Below are 20,842 nucleotides of genomic sequence, written 5' to 3' on the forward strand. Positions count from 1 at the left end.
GTGCCCACCTTTTGGGAAGTAATCTGACTACATATATCAAAACCCCTATAAATAGGTTTTCAATTAGAGCCACCCACTCTAATTCTAGGTCACTGTCCTCACCCAATTAGTAGGCAGTGTCTATAAGGATTTTTATTGCAGGGATTTTGACACACAGATAGAAAAATATCTGGAAAGATACACACCAAAATATTAACTATGATTATCGACAGAACGTGAAAAATCACTAGTTTTTTCCTTTTAATTAGTCATCATTATGTCTAAAGTTTCTATAACAAAACACCTATTGCTTTTGTGACAATATGCCTTGCTTACATTTTCTTTTTCAGAAAAAGAATGAACTTTGAAAGCATAGAGATAGATGGTGATTGGAATTTAGGATTCCTATCTAGTTGCTTACAAGTAAAATTTTATTTTAACTGATTCAACAGGGCAGATTAAATGTGGAAAAACAAAATGGCCCTCTCCCTTAACAAAACTCTCAGTTCTTCTCTGGTTACTTCCACCTACACAGAGAATTGTTCAAGGAAGATGTTTACAACCCATTCATATTCTAGAAAATTTTGGCCATGAAGTCATAATTCTCCATAGCAGCACAATGATTTTTTTTTTTAAACTTGAAAACAGACACCTGAACAAATATCTTTGTTTGAGAATGCAGGACACAGCAGGTAGTGGAAGAGAAATTGACTCCAACTTTCCAGAGAGCCACCAAAGTAAGAAAGCATCCCTTTCCCTTACATCAGTTCCCAGGGACACACTGGAAAACAACAGCAAGTGAGGGACTCTGAGGCCAAACACAGAAACCTGAACACTGCTGTGGACTGTGAGGTAGCCAGGCTGGCAGGTGGAGGGCTGGAGTGGCCGCATGCCACAGCAGTAAAATGCCCTCAGCAGTCACATATTTACAATCAGTTAGGCGGTGCTTCCAACCCAGGCGGAGGCAATGGCAAGGCTTTCAAATGGACCAAACATTTCCTATTAGTGTCCACAGCACTAATGCAGTTTCAGCTGGCAGAAGAGAGGGAAACCAAGGGTATCTGCATTATTTACTCCAGAGAAACTATCTGTGAACCATCTGTCCTCAGCCACCACCACTCCCACCAAATTCAATCCTTTCTATACTACACCCTCGCCCTGTTCCTGTGAGTCCCCCACCCCTTAGTCTTGGCCCAAGAACCTGAAGTCCAACGTTTCCCTGAATACAGAGATTTGGAAAGTTAATTTTAACAGAACAATTGGAAACACAAAAGATCTCTTAATGCTGCAAAGTATTATTAGTTGTCCAGCTGCAAAAATTATTCATTCCTCCAACCTTCATTCTAAGCCTGAATGCAATGTTTCCTCTATATAATATGTCAGGGGCCTGGAGCATACAGCATGGAAAACCAATATTCTTGCACTCTAGGATCTAAAAACTGGTTCAAGGTTGTAAAAGTAGAATGGAAAAGCTGACTGAATCAGCAATAGGAAATAGGTTGCATACAGCAAAAACGTATTTCCAAATCACCTCCAAACCGTATGTGGTGTCTACAGTTGTGTCTAGCTGATTTTTAGGGAAACACTGGCCTTTCAGGAAATTAATTGTCCCACTCTGAAAAACTAGAGGAACAGTATTAGCAAGTAAATCAAGACCAAAGCAGATCCCCTGGTGGTTACAGTACTACATTTGATCTATATGGATTGTAAAGGAGAATATAAAAATAAAAGCCCTCAAAAGAGAGAAAAATTCAAGATCTTTTTATTAAAAATAAAAGCAAACAATCTATGCAAAGGTAATTCAAAATTTATTTATAAATTTGCTTAAAAGAGATTAAAATTTTATTTTTTCTTTTGCTCATGTTTATATGCTGAATTGAGAAAGTAGGGACTAAAATCTAAAAAAGATGTCAAAGCTTCCCTAAACCTGGTCTGAGAATTAGCTGCTTAAAGAGACAAGCATGCAGCACCCATAACTCCCACTAACCTGAAAGCATCAAATGATTCTCTCATTTCTCTCTTATTAACATTTCTGTAATTATACTTCCAATAAGAGACAAAACCAATTAGAAAAATACTATAACATTTCACTGGCAGTAGAGATTAAATATGAGTTCAGTAACTGGCTCCTGCAAACACGCATAAACAATGACAGGGGGAACCCCTTCATCTCGGCTGCTCAGCTGTGTGGGTGGGCAATTGAAGTCAAGGTAAAAGCGCTGAAGGTAAACAAAATTGCATTTTCAAAAAGCATCTCATTGGGGTTTTCAAGGTCAGTTGATGAAGGCCAGATGTAAGTAAATATTTCTCATATATCCTGGGGAAAAAAGAAAACAAAATTACTACAAGCAGCAAAACAAAATCCAAAGCCTTTGTGAACCACAACAAAGTTCCTACAAAGAACACTCTTACTACATCAGGCTTAAGTGACTATTTGTTAATGATTTAAAGTCCCAATGAAATGATTTAATTTTTGAGTCCCATTGTATTCGATTCACAAAATAATCTCTGTCAGCAATGCAATGGCACGTTGAGTGATGGCTCATCAGCTGTGTTCTTAGAGATAGGCTAACCGAGGTCACAAACAGTAATATTCATAAATATTGCCACCCACCTCCATAATTACAGCAAGGACAGGACTAACACAGCGTGGAGCAGAGCAGTTTAAATGGAAATATATGGAGTAGAGTTGCATTGCATTAGGCAGTAGGAAGGTAACTTCTAAGGAGACTTTGAGAAAGGGAGATTGATTAAATGAGTCCCCTCCCCACCAACTATGTGCAAGTCAAGACACCCAGAAAGCTGGATTCAGACTAGTGCTGTTCTAACACTCCAGGAAACTAAAAGCTCAGTTGTCTCACAGGTCATGGCAAATACTTAACTGCCCTTGAAGACAAAGGGTTTACAGTTGCCATAGTATCCCAAAGGTTCTCACCGACTGGTATCAGAGAAAAGATCATTTGAAGTGATTCTTTAAATGTCATACTCTAGGTGCATCATGAAAACTAATAGAGGATTTCAGAAAACCAAAATTCACTTTTTAAATACAAAAGGAATTTTTAATTATCAAATAATGAATACAGGGTGTCCCCCCAAAAATGTATATATATTTTAACAGCTGATAGCTCAATTGATGTTTCTTTCTTTTCAGATTTAACCCACTGGAATTAATAATGGCAGCCAAAGTGTGTATACATTTTTGGGGGGACATCCTATATATTAAGTAATATTAAGTAATATGAGAAAACTGTGATTTAAATTTTAAAAGGTTTAAAAATAAAGATCAATCTAATTTGTCTACCAGCATACATTTATCAGAGGCCTACTGCTTAAGTATCTATATGATGTTTCCAGAAACTACTTTTTCTTTCCTTTTTCCTACTTTTTCATAGTTTTATCATATTTTCTGTCTTCTTCCTTTCCTTTTGTCTTTGGCTTTTTATTACTTCCATCATTTCCTTCTCTCATTCCTCAGGGGAGCTCAGTCATCAGCTATAAACTTCTAAGTAAATCTCCCATTTTTATATATTCTATATACTAACCTTTTATCAACTTTTTATTTATAAAACATATTCATTGCTGGGCCCTTATTTATTCTAAAAATTTGAATATGAGTTCTTTTGTACTTTAGGTAGATAACTTTATCATCTGCAGTTTGTTTATTTATTTATTTTAGTTTCCATGATTATTCACAGCAGCTTTATTTGCAATAGTCAACAACTGAGCCCAGCCAGGCGTGGCTCAGTGGTTGAGCATCGACCTGGAATCCAGGTGATCGGGGTTCAATTCCTGGTCAGGGCACATGCCCAGGTTGTGGGCTCGATCAATGACTCTCTCATCATTGATGTTCCTATCTCTCTGTCTCCCTCTCCTTTCTTCTCTCTCTGAAATCAATAAAGATATATTAAACAAACAAACAAAAAAGTAAAAAAAAAACAAAAACAAAAGAAAAACAACTGAAAAAACCTCAAATGGGTGAATTGTTAAACAAACTGTAGTATATCCATATTATGAAATACTACACAACAATAAAAAGCAATAAACTCTTTTATATATTTATTTACATATATATTTTTTAATTGATTTCAGAGAGAGGATGGGAGAGAGAGAGAGAGAGAAACATCAATAATGAGAGAATCATTGATCAGCCACCTCCAGCACACCCCCTACTGGGGATCAAACCCCAAACCCAGGCATGTGCCCTGACCAGGAACTGAATCGTGACCTCCTGGTTCATGGGTTGACACTCTACCACTGAGCTACACAGGCTGGGCAAAAGTAATAAACTCTTAACATATGCAAAAACTTTGATAGGTTTCCAAGAAATTATTTTTAAAAAGCCATTCCCCAAATTTGCATACTATATGATGCCATTTATATTAATACTTTTGAAATTATAAGTTTTAGAAATGGAGACAGTCTTGTAGTTAGTTCCCAGTAGTTATGTATGGGGACTCATTCTAAAAAGGGGATAAGTGTGGTTATAAAATGGTAACATTAGATTGTTGTATTGATGGAATTGTTTAGAATCTTCTCTGGTGGATACATGAACCTACGTATGTGATAAAACTGTATAGAACTCAGTACACACACAGACAAACACAGTGAAGTAAAACTGGGAAAATCTAAATAAGATCCATGCATATTATCAGTGTCAATATTCTGTATTATCTGTGATTTATAAACTTTTTTTCAATCCTTGTATCTGATGTAAAAAATGTTTTTGATATATTTTTATTATAGATTTTTGATGACTTTTTGGTTAAAAAAATTCCTTTCTATTCCTAGTTTGCTAGAAGTTTCTACCACAAATGAGTACTGAAATCTATCAAATGCTTTCTCTGTAACTATTGAAATGATCATATGGTGTTTGTCCTATAATTTATAAGGTAAATTTTTGTTGTTTGTTTCATTTTGTAGTTTTTTAAAATTTGTTTATATATTCATTTATGATAAGCTAAGCCTGCATTTTGGAATAAATTCAATTTGATAAGAACATAATATGCCTTTTTAAGAATTCATTATTGAGTCCATCAAAATTTTGTGAAAATTTCTGAATCCATGTTTATAAATGAGACTGGTCTATCATTTTTTTTCTGTATAGTCTTTGTGAAATTTTGATTGAAAGTTACATTTACCTGCTTAATCCTCTTTGGGAATAGTTCCTCCTTTTCATTTATCTGAAAAAATCTTTCCAGGCATTTAGAATCATCTGTTCCTAGAACACTTAGTATAACTTTTCTGGACCATGTCTAGTTTTTATTTTATGGGAAGACAGTAACAATTAACCTACATACTGTTGGCATCATTTTGAATTTGCACCAACAATGTGTGCAAGAACCTGTTCCTCCATAGTGTTGCCAACAGAGTATTTTGTCAATCTTTCCTTTTGGGGAGGAGGGAGTTGCCAAATAATAGATGAGAAATAGTATTTTGGTTTAGTTCTTAATTTGCATTCCCTTTATTATGATAAGTTCATTAAGTGCTTTAATTTCAAAGATTATGTTTTTTATTCCTAAAAGCTGTGCTGTTTTGTGTGTGTTTTTTCCAAATCTTCTTGGTTGGCATTGTCTCTCGTTTTTGCTCATTGTTTTAAATACAATATTTATTTCATCAAATGTTTTATGCATAGCTTTTTAAAATTCAATATCTAGTCATTTTAGTATATTACATAATTTCATTCTAAATCTTTGTTGTTTTGTTGACCCTCAATCACAGCCACCTGTTTCCTTGTGCATGTGGTGAGTTCTAGTCACTGTTTTATGCTTGGAATACAACCAAAGGGCCCAGCTCTGATGGCATATGGAACATAAATTACCACAGGGAGAGACCAAGAGTAAATAGTCAACAAAACATGTAAATTAATAAAGTTGGGAAATTATGTTAGAAGTTGCAGTGCTACAGGGGGAAAAAGTGGAGCCTGGAAAGAGGATGGCAAGAGCCAGGGGTAAAGACACAGGTGGCAGCAGTAAATAAATGGTCAAGGAGCCCTCATTGAGGTGGAATTCAAGAAAAATCTTGAAGGAGAACAGATAATATGGATATTTTAGAGAACAGTGGAGAGGTAGGAGCCAGTGCAAAGGCCATAAGGTGAGAGCAGTTAATTCCTCAAGTTTTCAAAGAACAGCAAGAAGCAAGAGTGGCTAGGACTGAGGAAGAGCGGCATGGGGGGGTACCAGAGGGGTACAGTGGAGCCCAGGCCGTGGGGCACCTGGTAGGTTACTGTAAGGACTTTGGTTTTTACTCCAAGTGACTTGGAGAGTCATGGGAGCCACTGGAGGGTTTTGAACAGAAGAGCGATGGGATCTGATCTGTTTCAAAGGGATCGTTCTCATCAGAGAACAGACTCTAGGTGGGGAAGTGTGGAGGCAATGAAACCACCTGAGAGGCTATTTCAAGAATCTAGATGAGCACTGATAGAGGCTGGAAGCAGGATGATAGTGGGGAAGGTGGTGAGAAGCTGTTGGGCTGGACAGATTTTGAAGGAAGAGTCAAGAATATTTTGTGGAGTTTCATCTGCGGAGGGATGTGAGAGATGGGTTGCACCATTACGCAAACAGGAAAAAAGTGCAGGTAGAGCATTAAGGTAAATGGATTAAAGGATACCCTTTAGATATGTTAAGGTTGAAATGTATTTTAGGTACGCAAGTAGAGATGAGTAGACAAATGGATATGGAAGCCTAGGGTATAGAGGAAGAAATCTAGGCTGGAAATTAAAATTTGGGAGTAATAAGCATGTGCTTTTTAATTTTATGAGAATAAATGAGGCCACCAAGATACTAAGTGAACATAAAGTTCAGAAGGTTGTCTAAGGTGGGTCCCTGGGGCACTCCGATGTCGAGAGGACAAAAAGATGCAGGGAATTCAGCAAAGGAAAATGAAAGGCTTGGCCAATGAAATGGGTAGAAACCCAGGAGAGTACAGTGTCCAAGAATCCAAGGAAAGAAAGTTTCAAAGAGGAGGAAGTGTTTCCCCATGATGAATGATGCTGATAGGTCAAAACTGAAGACTGAGAAATAACCATTGGATTTTGCAATGTGGATGTTGTTAGTGACCATGACAAGAGTATTTTTGTTACACTGGTAAAGTCTAAAACCTGATTAGAGTGACTTTAAGAGAAATGGGAGGAAGGAAGTTAGAGACAGCAAGAATAGACGCTTCTTGGTTTTGCTCTAAAGGGAACAAAGAAACAGCAAAAGGAAAGGTGGTAACAATATAATTTATAGTTATTAATATTTTATGCTGATGGGAATTTTCTAGTTGAGAAGGGACATCTGATGACTCAGGAGAAGGGAGAAGTATTAGTAGAACAAAGTCCCCAGTCAGTGGAGAAGACAGAAACTGGTCCACAAGGAAGGGCAGGCGTGCAGGTAGAGATGTCTGTAGGTAAGTAGATGTGGAGGCGAAGCCGGAGCCTGAGGAAGTTCTCACCTTTCTATCACATTTCTTTCAAGTAAGGGAAGAGTTAATAACCACTTTGGACTTCGATATGCCTGCCCCACTAAGAAAACTTCAATCACCCCCCACTCACAACACAACATGAGAAAACAATGTTCCTCTCTTTTTAATCGGTGAGGAACCTAAGCAAAGGTTTATAGCTCCTTTACATAAGGTGAGCCCAATCCTTAGTCTCTTAGCAGCAGCCCATTCAGTATTCATTTACTCTCTCATCATCTTCTCCTCAATCCCAGGTATTTTTCTAGGTTCTTTCTAAATGTGAAGAGTGGTTGAGTAGAAGAGAAAATGTGCAGCAAGTTTCCAAGCCCTGTCCAAAATCTGAGTTTCAATCATGTTTCATAACTCGGATAATGTCTTAAACTCACAGTGCCCCATTTTCCACATGACTCCTACTCACATATTTGCATGAATAAGTCAGTAATTTGTAACTTGTAACATATGATGCAAAAACAGTGTGCTTAGATTCTTTTCTCTCTTCCATGTTGTCTCTTCTGAATGCCACAGTGATACACAGGAGCATACACTATAGATAAACAGATACATGCACTATGCATTCTCTGCAAACTTGCTTAATTTCAATTCTCTTCACTTTTACACTTAACATTTGTGAAATCTATCAATTTTAACTACTTGATGCCTTTTAAGAAAACATGCATGTAAGATTCCTAACAGCTTATCTTCTCAAAAATGATCTTTTGTCCATCAAGTATTTATTAGAGAGTGATCTTCTCTAGACTTCCCAGGTCAGCAAGCACTTGATTATTTTGTTGTAGTTTAAAGATTTCTATGTGTTCCTTTTTTTAAGTAGATACATATATACCTGGGCTTCAATTAAATTGTAAAGCCTACTGCAGTTAGTTTGTGTATAGCCTACTATACACATTGCAAACCCCACAATCATATGCATTCCAAAATCCTGGTGCTGGTTCAATAATACATGGTGCATGCAAAACACATTAAACACATATTACAAGTTGCAAGGTTTTCTTCACAGAAATCTGTAAAGACATTTCATTTTCAAAAAGTGCTTTTTGCTGTAGGGTTTTTTACAAAAATAATTTTGCAGTGAAAAATTACATACTGGTTACTTTGATATGCTAGTTTCACACAAAAAAAGTATTACTAGAGAATGCTTACTATTTTTATAATCATATTTCACTTAAAATCTCCCTGAAGAAGAAAAAAAAGTTCATTTGTTTTAGCTGTGGGCCTGGGCCAAGGGTGATAAAAAGCCTCACAGTCCAGGCAATCACATTCAGAACAAAGGCAGGTGTCATTTTTTATTGTGATCGGCCAGAGCTGAAAGCAGGACTTTCTCCCTCTCAGAAGCTATTGAGGAATTTACAGTAATCTCCCTGGCTGACTGCCCATCACACAGCTGAACAGCACACCAAAAAATATCTGGGGAGAAGGCCACAGCATATTTTTTAAATTCTCATTGTTTTTATTCTTCAAATTTGAAAGATATTTTTTAAGAGAAAACGAAAAACTCACCCAGCTGTTACCACTATTCATATTCCAATAGCCGCCAGAGTGCTCCAGGCCACCTGGTTGACTTTTGCCTTGGAGTCGGTCCAGAAAAACATTATTTACCCTTTAAAACAATGAAAAATGTTTGTAAGTGAAAAGCTTGCTGCAGGGCTGAGAGATTTTTGAGAGCCTAATGTACTGTATGACTGCCTATGGGGATTGCTTCCTCCCTTCAGCTTAGAAGAAATCTACAGAAACTTCTTTTCACATTAACCACGACATGCTGTTAACAGCCCTTTGCTGGAGCTGGTGCCAGTTGTGACTCAGGCCAGAGGGACACAGTTCTTAACTTCAGCTTCACTGGCCCATCTTCTACCAGTTCAGCAAGAATTTTCTTCACCCAAGCAACCATATCCCTGATGGCTACAGCAGGCATGAACCCCAGAGGCTGAGGAAAGATAGAACTTCATAAGAACTAAAACATGAAGGGAAACCAGAAATAGCTCTGTGGCACTGCTGTTGGTAGATGTCCCTCCCATCTGCCCTGGACCCCACTGTCAGTCTTGCTAAAGTAAATCCCACAAGTGAAAAACAGAAGGAAAATGGGACAAGTGTGTGGGGAAAGGGGACAATCAACAGGGAAGCCTGAACTTTCAAAAAAGGGAACGGGTACATCTTTCACTGATGTTCATTCATACCTGCATCAACCAATTTCAGAAGTTAAATTTAACACATAAGAGGTAAAACCACGAAGAAAGGCAAGAAAGTGATTTTATCATAAAGGTCAGAATGTGGGTTACCTCTCGGGTGATAGTTATATTCTATTTCTGGAGCTGGCTACCTACTTGTTCACTTTATAATTAATCATTCTAAATATCTGTTTCATGGATTTGGATATGCCTGTCCTACTAAAAAAATTAAAATTTTAAATTAAAATTTTTAAGTTTAAAAAAGTAAATTAAAGGCAACAGCATGCTCTGAGTTGCCTTGGTATAAGTGAGCTGAGACAGGGAGGTGAAGTCTGAAGAAATAAATTGTGGTAGGTACCCTATGATGTTAACAAATTACTGAGGAATAGTGTCATTAAGACTATAAGCTTCTGTGGGAAACAGTGCCTGGTGCACAGCAGCAACTCAATACACGTTCATGGGAGGAAGGGTAGATTGGCCCCAGTTACATTAGCCTCCTTTTCGGTCTTGAAGATTAGGCGAGTGTGGACACGGTGGGTGGCTGTAAGTCCTTGATAAGCCAGTCAGAGAAAGACAAGTACCATATGATTTCATTCACATGTGGAATTTAATGAACAAACTGAACTACCAAGCAAAATAGAGACAGACTCATAGATAGAGGGCAGGGAGACAGCTGGGGGAATAGAGGTGAGGGAGGGGTTGGGGGGAAGAATTGAGCAAAAAAGAAATAAAAGAGAGAACCCATGGATGTGGACAACGGTGTGGTGATTGCAGGGGTGGAGGTTGATGAGGGCATAGAGGAGATGAATGGTGATGGAAAAAATTAAATTAAATTATATTAAATTTAAAAAAGAAAAGTCTATGACTATGGGAGGTTTGGGAACCTAGAGGATAACGAGTGCTGGGTGGTAAAGTCAGACACTGGGTTTGTTTTTGTTTTGCCTGTCTGTGCTTGCTCAGGGCTAGCTAAAATGCCAGCTGCGTGTTGACCCAGTTGGATCTCTGGCTTATTGGGTTGCTCTTTTCTCAACAACTTCAAGTCCCATCAAGCACTGGTTACATCTTAGTTATTAGAAAGCTTTTTTCCTCTCACCAAAACATCTACCCAAGAGCCATATTTGGGGCAGCCTGGCTGACTGCAGAGCTCAATGTTTAAGTCACCTTTTCAGAACCTCTCAGCACGCAGACTGAGCAGTAGCTTACTGAGCTGGAGACTCGCGTACTAAGGAAATGAAAGCTGACCCTGCTCCCCTTTAAGCAACATAACCAATGATATTCTGGAACTGCTCATACACCTAGGGCTGTTTTTATCCAGTGTGTCTGTCACTAACAAAGATGGGCTTTCCCTCAACACCCCCATCCCACCTCATATCCAAACCACTAGAAGTCCTGTTGGCTCTACCCACTAAACGCATCCCGAATTCACCTATGTCTTTCCATGGCCACCATTCTAGTCCAAATAGCTACCCTCTCTCACCTTGCTTCTGCTTCCACTCCTGCCCTCTGTGATCCATTCTCCACATAACCAGCTTACCAAACCATAAAAGGGATCATGTCTTCCTTTTGCTTAAAAACCCTCCCATGCCTTTCCATTAGTCTTAGAATAAAACCACTGGCTTACAAAATCTTGTATTTTCTAGTTCCCACCTACATTTTCTACCCTATTTCATATTATTCCCTTCCTTACCATCAATAATCCAGTCACTTGGGACTCAAGAAGTCCAAGCTCATTTCACCTTTAGGGCCCTTGCATTTGTTCCTATACCTGAAGAGGGGACATCTATATGTTTTGTCCCCCAATCTCCATGTGACTAGCTCTTGGTCCTGTGATGTCACTTCTCTTTTGAGGAATTATCACCTCCAGTCTCTCTGTCAACATTACACTGTGGTGTGATCCCCATGGGATTTCTAATTGTCTAAAACAATCTTGCTGTTAAATTGTTGGCTTCTATTTCCCCCCCCCCCCCCCCCCGATTGTAATTTCCATGCAGTCAGGGACTTCTCCGCCTTGCTTAGTCTATTCCCAGTGCTGAGAACAAAGACTTCACATGCCCTGATATGTAAAAGGTAAATGAATGAATTATCCAGTTGGATCTCTGGCTTATTGGGTTGCTATCTGCTCAACAACAGGTGGGGACCAAGCAGGCATGGTCTCTACCTATTCCTGCTCCTGTGACTGCAGCTGCATCGTGAAACCACCAATGGTGGTGAGGGCAGGCTACAAAACTGCTCACTGCTCTCCATTCACTCAAACACTGTGCAGACTGATGACTTGTCACACATGCAGAGTGATGCAATTCACTTTTGAGCATCAGCTACTAGGAGGACAGCAGAGTGGGTCAACCAGAGATCATGGGTGGTAAAGAGATTTTTTTCTCAATTCCTATTGAAAATTCAAATAGGAAAAAAAAGTACCAGTTTATATTTTTGTTTACTAGTGTTAGAAAGTACATACATTTTATTGCTGTCAAATTCAGGCTCTGGATTTTCTTCTCAGGGTTAATTTTGACAAAAAACTGTTATTCAAGGGTGGTTCAAGTTTCAGTAAATCAACTCAGTTCATACCAGCTTTCAGCTCACGGTCCAATTCCTTTCAAGTCCTTGACCTCCATGGTCTGTCTTTTCTCTCTTGAGTCTAAACTTTCCTCTCTTGCTCCAGAAGTTACACCGAGTCAGGTGCAGGTGCACTCGAGTTCAGTCATGACAGGACTCATTGAAAGCCCTGTGAGGAATCTCACAAGCTTTCTATTATAAAGCTCAGCATTGAGTTTTCAGCTGTGTGAACTTCTAAACAGCAGAAAGCACATTGTCTTTTTTACTGTAATAGAATTAAGGTCCCTAGAGAAAAGCTAAATTATGTCCCCTACATATAGAGCTTGTGTCGTTGCCCTCAGCAGGAATGAGCACAGCTATTTTATTCACTAAGTGGTTACTAAATGAGTATTTCCCTATAGCAGGGAAAAGCTCACTGTAAACCCTAAAAGACAAAATAAATATAAACCCTTTTCAAAAACTGACTCAGAATATAAAATACATGTTTAAAGACTTGATCAGTTATTTCAAAACTGATTATTAAGTTTATTATCCAGAGAGATTTCCTCATGGATTAAATTTGGATCTACATTTAACTAGAATCAATAGAAAGAGAAAATAAGGTATAGAAAATAAATACCCCACCAATATTTAAGTCTTCAGCAGTATTGAAATAAACCTAAAGAATGGGGGTCAAGGTTCCTAACAACAACAAAACAGTAATCCTTTCCACCTCTATCAAATAACTTTAATTTTTATTGGATGCCCATTGAAGATTAATTTCTTGGCAACAGTGCTCATTGATGTGATGTATCGCTATCTTTAAGATGCTTAAAGCTTTACAATCCAATTAATCCTCAAAAGTCCAGAGAAATAACTGGCCAGTACTAACAACTTGTTTTATAGAATATCAGGGGTTTTTAATAGAAAGATATTTAAAGAGAAATGAGCTAAACCTATAAAAGACTAAACTAATTTATGGCCTATTTTATAAAAATAGGTAGCAGTAATGGTGTCCCCTTACCCAGCAAAATAGCCTAATCATTGTGTCAGAATTTTGATGTTTTCTTATAATCACAGGAGAACACATAAATTCACATTCGACATTTTTAAATTATTTTGACTGTACCATAGTAGTGGAATAATCTAGTCAAAAGAGTATGAGCGCCACCCACATTTAGTGGCTGCAAGGGTATTGAGAGCTTCCATTAACAACGTCTAAAGTCACATTTACAAGATGAAACTGCCACAATTTAAAAATACACGTTAGTGACAGTGGGAATTTAAACATATAAAAGAAGCCAGAAAGTTTCCAAAGAAGAATTTGTTCCTTTAAATCATGAGCGCCTTTGCATTAAATTATTCTCCTTAGACACTCAAGCTCACCGCAATAAACTCAAATAACCCAGGTGTCTCTCAGGAAAATCCTAACATAATAATGACAGATATGGTGGCCGTTAGCGCTATCCCAACATATTTCACTGGGCCCTGAATGTCTGCTATTAGGAATAGGATACAGAGTACTTACACTATTAAAAAGTCCTTACTGGTTCTGTTTTAAGATTTTTTTCCTAATATGTTAGTCAATATAAAACAACTTTACGGTATTTTTTGTACGAACTTTTGAATTCAAGGATGGGTATCTCACCGTCTACACTAGTCCAATTATTCGAAAGTTGTCTCAAATGGCCATGCATCATCTCCAAAGATGAAGACGCTTTCTCCCATGGCAATCAAAGGAAATATAATCTAAACAAACATACAGCTTAGAGCACAATTCAGCTTTCGAGTGGAAATGTCGCCTATCCAGAAAAAATGGGTATTGTATGTCTACGTACACGTGTGTGTAGCAATTGTCATCCTCACACACATACCACACCCCAATAATATAAAGATTAAAAAGATAATCTGGATTTTAAAACTGTATTCAACGTTACTATAGTGTTTTCCTAAAGCATTGCAAGCAATTTATAGGCAGTCATTTTAACCAAGGGCGCTGTTTCATTAGCCATTCATACCTCCTGTGCTCATCGTGGTGGGTTCTGGCTCTTTCTTCCTCCTCCTGCTGTCGCTTAAATTCCAGTAATTCACTCTAGTAACAATAAAAGTTTTAAAATATGGTTTTCAATTCACTTGGTTATACAGAAGACACCCAAATCAATTACATATTTAACCTTAGCAGGTGCAATATTTCATTTTTGAAGCTTTTCCTTAAGTACCATTTCCAAATTATTTTCTTCTATAAGTGGGTAGCAAAAAATAATTATGCTTTAGTTAAATAATAGCTCTGTGAGTATAAAATTGTGAGATTAAAAACCCAATGTGAGTGTTCAAGATATTAGGCCAATTGGTATAACACACACAGAGGGAAGGGCGAGGTGAGTCGAACTTAACTGTGTCTCACAAAGTAAAAGAAATCAAATTTGTTCCGTAAGTGACCTCACACAGCAGTATTTCTGGGTCACTTAGCTAGCATTTCTTTCCCAACAGATTCATAGCCACTTACAAATAAATATTGGACTCGATTCTGTAGTGCAAGTCCATCAGTAAAACATTCTCCATTCTGGAAAATGATCACTCGACCTATGATTGACTAGTGACTCCTTATATTAGGAGAACTTTGAACTTTCTGGAGGGGATACTTTGCTTCAAATAAGAAATCACGTTACCACAACTACATTTCTAGCCTCTGACATTCTGATTATCCTCTTGGAAGAGGTAACAACTTCCAGCCTCAGTTACTATGTTTACAGTGTTAAGCCAGAGAACGAGGTGCCAGGATTTCTCTAATACTCAGCTCCCTCCCTTGAGGCCGACTGAGTTTTAACCTCATTTCAAAGACAGAAAAGGGCAAAGGGAGGAGTCATCAAGCTCCTGTCCTAAATGAGTGCCCAAGTCAGAGAGACTGTCTGGTACAGGAAATACTGTCACAGCTTAATAAACACATGTTTTTAACCCCCCAAATTCCTTGATAAAAAGAATGAAATAAATTAAAAGTTCAAATTGACGTTTTGTTTTTTAACTTTATTCAAAGGTCTTCTGACATTCTATAGTTCCCAAAACAAAAGGCTGGTCTCGTATATGGTGATATTCCAAATACATTACTCATCAATACTTAAAGTACATTATTTAATTCTAATTCCTATATAGCACCAACAAGGGGAAAAGTAGAGTTTTGTAAATAATTGAGTGATATTCATTCAACCATTCTACATGCATTTATTAAACACCAAATACCGAGTCTTGTGCTATACTCACTAAGAACTTTTTTCATTTAAATTTTTGTCACTATAATATATGTACATAGTTTAAAAAGTCTACCAAGTTACAGTACTACTTATTAGTACTACCAAGGCTTACACTAAAATCAAAGAAGCCCCAGGCCTCCCTGTGACTCCCACAATCACTTCCAATACTGTGTGTGGTTTCATCTTCAATCATCTCCTTAATAGCATGCATATTCTTCTATTTCTTAATTTTTTTAAAAAAGTTGTATTGTGTTTCTACTTCCTACTATGGAGGAAGACTTATGACTCTATTACTACCTCCACCCTAACCCCACTGTCCCTCGCAGTACACCACCATCCCCATTCCTCATCTTTACAACTCTCTTTTTTTTTTAACTTTCATTGTGGTAGCGGAGGGGCTCCTCTTGTAAATTTTCAATTCACCCTCCCCTTTTCATTGCTAGCCTTCGGAGGTACCAGGTGCCTCTAATTCCTGACTTGCCTCAGGGATTCTTGCAAATGAGTTCTGGCTTTTCTTTCTCTTCTTTCCAGCTTCCAAAATTTGCTGATATCTTTTCTTTATGTCAGTCTCCTAGACTGTCAGTCTCCTGGACTGTTTGTTCTTTCTGGCTTATGCTTTTTCTTTTATCCTCACTGGAGGATGTTTATTGATTTGAGAGATGGGGGAGAGGGGAGAAAGAGGGGGAGAGAGAGAGAAACATGGATCATTTGCCTCCTGTACACACCCCAAGCAGGTATCAAACCCACCACTTAGGTATGTGCCCTGACCAGGAATTGAACCCATGACCTTTCGCTATATGGGAAGACACTCCAAACAACTGAGCCATGTGAGGCTCAGTGGCTCAGTTACTTTTTTTTTTTTTTTTAATATATCTTTATTGATTTCAGAGAGAGGAAGGGAGAGGGAGAGAGACAGAAACATCAATGATGAGAGAGAGTCATTGATCGGCTGCCTCCTGCACACCCCCTGCTGGGGATCGAGCCTGCAACTTGGGTATGTGCCCTGACCGGGAATCAAATGGCGATCTCCTGGATCCTAGGTCGATGCTCAACTGCTGAGCCACGCCAGGCCATGCTCAGTTACTATTTTAGATAGAGGCTCAAGGAAGGTCTGAGGAGGTGGCTAAAGACCCCATATAAACCAATAAGGGAAAAGCCACCACCAGACAGAAAAAGGGCCAAAGGGTAGGAAGAAGCAGTTCACAGCCCTGGCTGGTGTGGCTCAGTTGGTTGGAGTGTGGACCTGGGCACCAGAAGGTTGTGGGTTTGATTCCTGGTCAGGGTACATACCTAGGTTATAGGTTTGATCTCCAGTTGGGGGATGTGAGGGAGGCAACAAATTGATGTATCTCCTCATGTCAATCTTTCTCTCTCTCTCCCCCCACCCCACTTCCTCCCTCTCTAAAATCAATTTTTTTAAAAAGAAGTAGTTCACAGATAAACTACAGATTGCCTATAAATTTAAATTGGTCACCATCTTTACACACAAAGAAATATAAACTGAAATAATGAGATAATTTTTTTCTCCTATCATGTTGACAAAAGTCAAAAAGTACATTCAAGGACTTTGGGGGAGTGTCTAAGTCAGTGAAAACTAATTTAGTTTTCGGAGGAATACCATCAACATGTAAAATGTGCACATGCCTTGAAGAAGTGTTCGAAGATGTCCATTCAAGGACCATCGCAGTTGTATTGCTGAAACAGTGAAAATCCAAGAGAAAGTCATAATGCCCATTAATAAGGAACTGGCACAATAACTTAGACCATCTGCACAATGGGATAACGTGCAACAGTTACAAAGAACAAGGTAGGTGGGGGAGGGGAGGCAGCAATGGAGACATATTTTAATATATATTAAATGATAACAGGTTCAGAGCAGCTTTCTTGGAACTGCACCATGTAAATAGAAAAGATACACGTAAACCCATTTCAATTTTTATATGTTGGTGTACATAGTATTTAAAACATTTTTATGGAAAAACACACACTAAAATGCTAACTGGAATTACCACCGGGGAGAGAACCATGGAGGATGGATGGGCAGGGCAGGAAGTTTAAACACCTTTGCTTTAGCTTTTTAACTTCTGCAACCATGTGAATGCAGTCCTTTCTCATGCCATCAACAGAGATTTATCTGTGTGGGACACCATTTCTGTTTCTTCATGCTTTCCTTTGTTTAAAAATCCCAATAAGAACTGTGTTTAATACTTGAAGATGTAAAAGAGCAAAACACATTATGATGCCAAGAACAGTCAGGCAGGAAAATAAGAGGACGGGAGAGAGAAACAAGCAGCCTCCCATGACCCAGGCAAAGGGCAGTGGGGAAGAGAAACCCAGAGGAGCAGAGAAACGGGGATGGGGCGCTGATGAGTCCCCATCACGCACGAACGTTGCTCCAGAAGCAGGAGAAGCTCGGGGTTCCTGAACTCAGGGTTATTTGTCTACAAGTAGCAAAGCATATTTACTAGGGAAAGGCTGGCTTTCATTTGGTACCATGAAGGATAATTTCAACTAATTAATGTGTTCATTCATTCACATGCCTTAGGAGCATATTTCTGGTTCATTTACTGGGTTCTCACATGGAAGTGCGCTCCCTGGTCGGACAGATACAAAATAAGTTGTTTCTGTTCCAAGGACTGAGCTTTGGACATTAGGAAAATCAAAACCCTTGAAGCAGGAGGGACATGACGCAGAGCATCTGAGACGCTGTCAAGTCCTTTTCCACTCAACACACATTTGTTAAGTCCTTTTTCAGACACCTGGATTCACGCTAAAGGGACGGATGCGAACAGATGCAGCTCCGTGCTGAAGGAAGTCACAATTTAGTGAGGGAGACAGACCCAGGAACCACCACGATACAAGGCAGAAAGAAATGCACTGCTCAACCCAATTTCAAGCCACATGACACGGGAATGTGAAGGAAGGACGGCAAACAAGAGACACAAGGAGCAGATGTTTCTGGGTGTTGCTTGATATTTTAAGTGTGCCCATGAAGGCTCCCCGAAGAAAGAGAGAGTGTCTTCTCACTGCTCTACACAGCTCCCTACATTCAGACAGAGTTCCACTCAAAGGGAGCACTTAATATGATAAACAGAATAACATCTTGAAGATGCCAAAAGCAGACCTTCCCGTCATCGTGGCCAGTGGTTTGTGGTAAATGAGGACGGCACTGCTGGGGCTGCTCCTGCCAGAGGAAAGGCTGCTGTGCCGGGAGCCGCAGGCGAGAGCCGGCAGTCAGGCTGGGGAAGAAGTGACTCTTTCCCGCTTACTCTAGCAGGTCACCATTTCCTGCTGGAAGTTGTGGATATTGCTTCTGTGTTACCATTGACCCAAATTAAATATACAACAGACGGGTGTATGCAAGGCTGGCCACTTGAGAAGCCCGGTGAGGCTGGAGTGAAAGGCATGCCCCAGGGCAAGGCTGTGGTGCAGTAACTGAGGGCTGGGATCGGGCCTTTTACAGTCGTGTCTGAATCCCAGCGAGGCATGTTCTGACGTGGTTCCGCTTGGCTCTCTATGGAGCACTAAAGGGCCATCTCTGGGAAGGACAAACTTCTCCCAGGAGAGGATGGCCTCTCAACTCAACAAGGGGAAAAGGGCAGTGAGGCAGGGAGTTAAAGAACCCCTTCCTTGAATGTTATTTTTTAATACAGGACAGCCTTGAGGGGAGAGGAGGCAGTTTAGAGGAATCCAGGTCCTGCTGCTCCCCACAGCAAGGCCTTCTTCCAGAAGGACAAAAATGGCCTTGGCTATGAGAAAAATTAGAAACTACCCCCCAAAATTGAGAAGATCAACCAAATCAAAAGAAGTATATACTAATGGGGAAAGTAAGGGAGTCAAAAATAGTGTTAATAATATATATTTCCCTCTTATTATTGTTAGTTCTGTCATTATAATATAAAGGGAAGTGGAGTTCCAGCTACAATTATCATTGAATCACACAGCTCTATAAATACCACTCCAAAATATTCCCTATCAACTTTCTTCTCTTAAACATTTTTTTTTTTTTCATAAAAATTATTCATCCTATTCCTTCATGGGCACACTTAAAATATCGTGGAAAATGTAATAAAGTACAGGAACTATAAAAGAAAACATAATAATCATTCCTTAAAAACTCTCTACCTAGATATAAGCTCTTGAACATGTCCGTATAATTCCTTCATTTCTTAATTTATACACATAGATTATAACTTATCATCATGTCGGGTCACATTTACAGACCTACCACTTGCCAGGTGTTAGGAGAAACTCCATACGTGCTTTCTCACATAATCCTAGGAGTGAGGTCATGAGGTAAATAACATCACTATCATACATAACAAGAGGAGGCTTGGAAAGATGAAGTAATTTGCACAAAGTATAGCAAGAAGAGGTAGATTTCCAGACTCCCCCAGACTATTTTATAATCTTTACTTTTTCATTTTCATAGAGGTGAGCATGTTCCCATGTTGTTAAAACATGGCAGTAATTGCTGCACAATATTCCAAACATCGAAATCTTCAAATCCTCTATTGCTGACCAAATGGCTTCAAACTTTCCATTTCATGTCATTTTAAAAATAAACCACCTTGTACATACATCTTGTGTGCATCCCTGATTATTTCTCAGAATAAACATACATCTTTAAGATATTAACACTGTTAGGAAACTCTTCAGAATTTGATGTTGTCGAAATGCCCTGTGGTTTACCTCTCGCCAGCAGCAGCACCAGGAGTTTAAAGTACGTTTTAATAGCTAATCGTGTAAGGTCTCCTCGCCCCAGCAAGCACACAAATTATTATCCATATTTTTCAAAAGCCTCTTGTTTAATCTCATGATTCTTCTCCCAGCTGAAATGTAGGAAGAGTTTTTCAAACTGCCTCAAATTTCATTGAAATTTTTATTGGATTTGCATTCAACTCACAAATTAATTTGGATAGAACTATAGTTATTACAATATTGAATTTTACCACTCAGGTGCATCATCCATCTCTGCTCTTATTCAAATTGACAGTCATGGATCACAGGAGGCTTCAGAGGTTTTTTGTTTGTTTTTTTAGGAACTGAGAAATTTTTACATAGTTGCTTTTTCATGAGATCTTTTTATCCCATTATATTTTCTAATTAATTTTTGCTGATATGAGAGAAAGTTGTTGATTCTTGTATATATGTTTTATAACCAGCTCTTGCTTACTTAACTCCATTTGTACTAATCATTTTTCAGTTGATCCTCTTGGATTGTACAGGCAAATTGCTCTCATCCATAGATAACTTTACTTATTTCCAGTAACTAGAAAAGCTCCTTTTTAATTTTTCTCTTATCAAGCTGGCTAAAACAATTCCCAAACCTTGTTCCATTTTATATTAAGAGATTTTTTTTTTTTTAACTGAAAAGAGGTTTTCATCCAATAAGTTTGAGAGGCACTAGGTTAGAGTTTCCAGAATAGTACTTGCTGGTGGGTAGGGTTTGCAGATTGCCTCGTA

At 38.7% G+C, this 20,842-nt stretch overlaps 1 protein-coding gene across 1 annotated transcript in view; it reads right to left on the minus strand.

The window, feature by feature from the left end:
- Positions 1 to 1,724: 1,724 nt before the first annotated feature.
- The window catches only part of EPSTI1 (epithelial stromal interaction 1), an 80,023-nt gene continuing 60,905 nt past the window's right edge, over positions 1,725 to 20,842 (minus strand). Inside the window, exons 10-12 of the mRNA XM_087813732.1 lie at positions 14,147 to 14,220; positions 8,932 to 9,031; positions 1,725 to 2,296 (exon numbers count right to left, since the gene is read on the minus strand). Of these exons, the coding sequence (XP_087669858.1) occupies positions 2,288 to 2,296; positions 8,932 to 9,031; positions 14,147 to 14,220 (183 nt within the window). The 3' untranslated portion in view covers positions 1,725 to 2,287. The remainder of the gene's footprint in view (positions 2,297 to 8,931; positions 9,032 to 14,146; positions 14,221 to 20,842) is intronic.

The sequence above is a fragment of the Miniopterus natalensis genome, chromosome 2, assembly GCF_054644295.1.
Source record: "Miniopterus natalensis isolate mMinNat1 chromosome 2, mMinNat1.hap1, whole genome shotgun sequence".
In the NCBI taxonomy this organism is placed as follows: Eukaryota; Metazoa; Chordata; class Mammalia; order Chiroptera; family Miniopteridae; genus Miniopterus; species Miniopterus natalensis.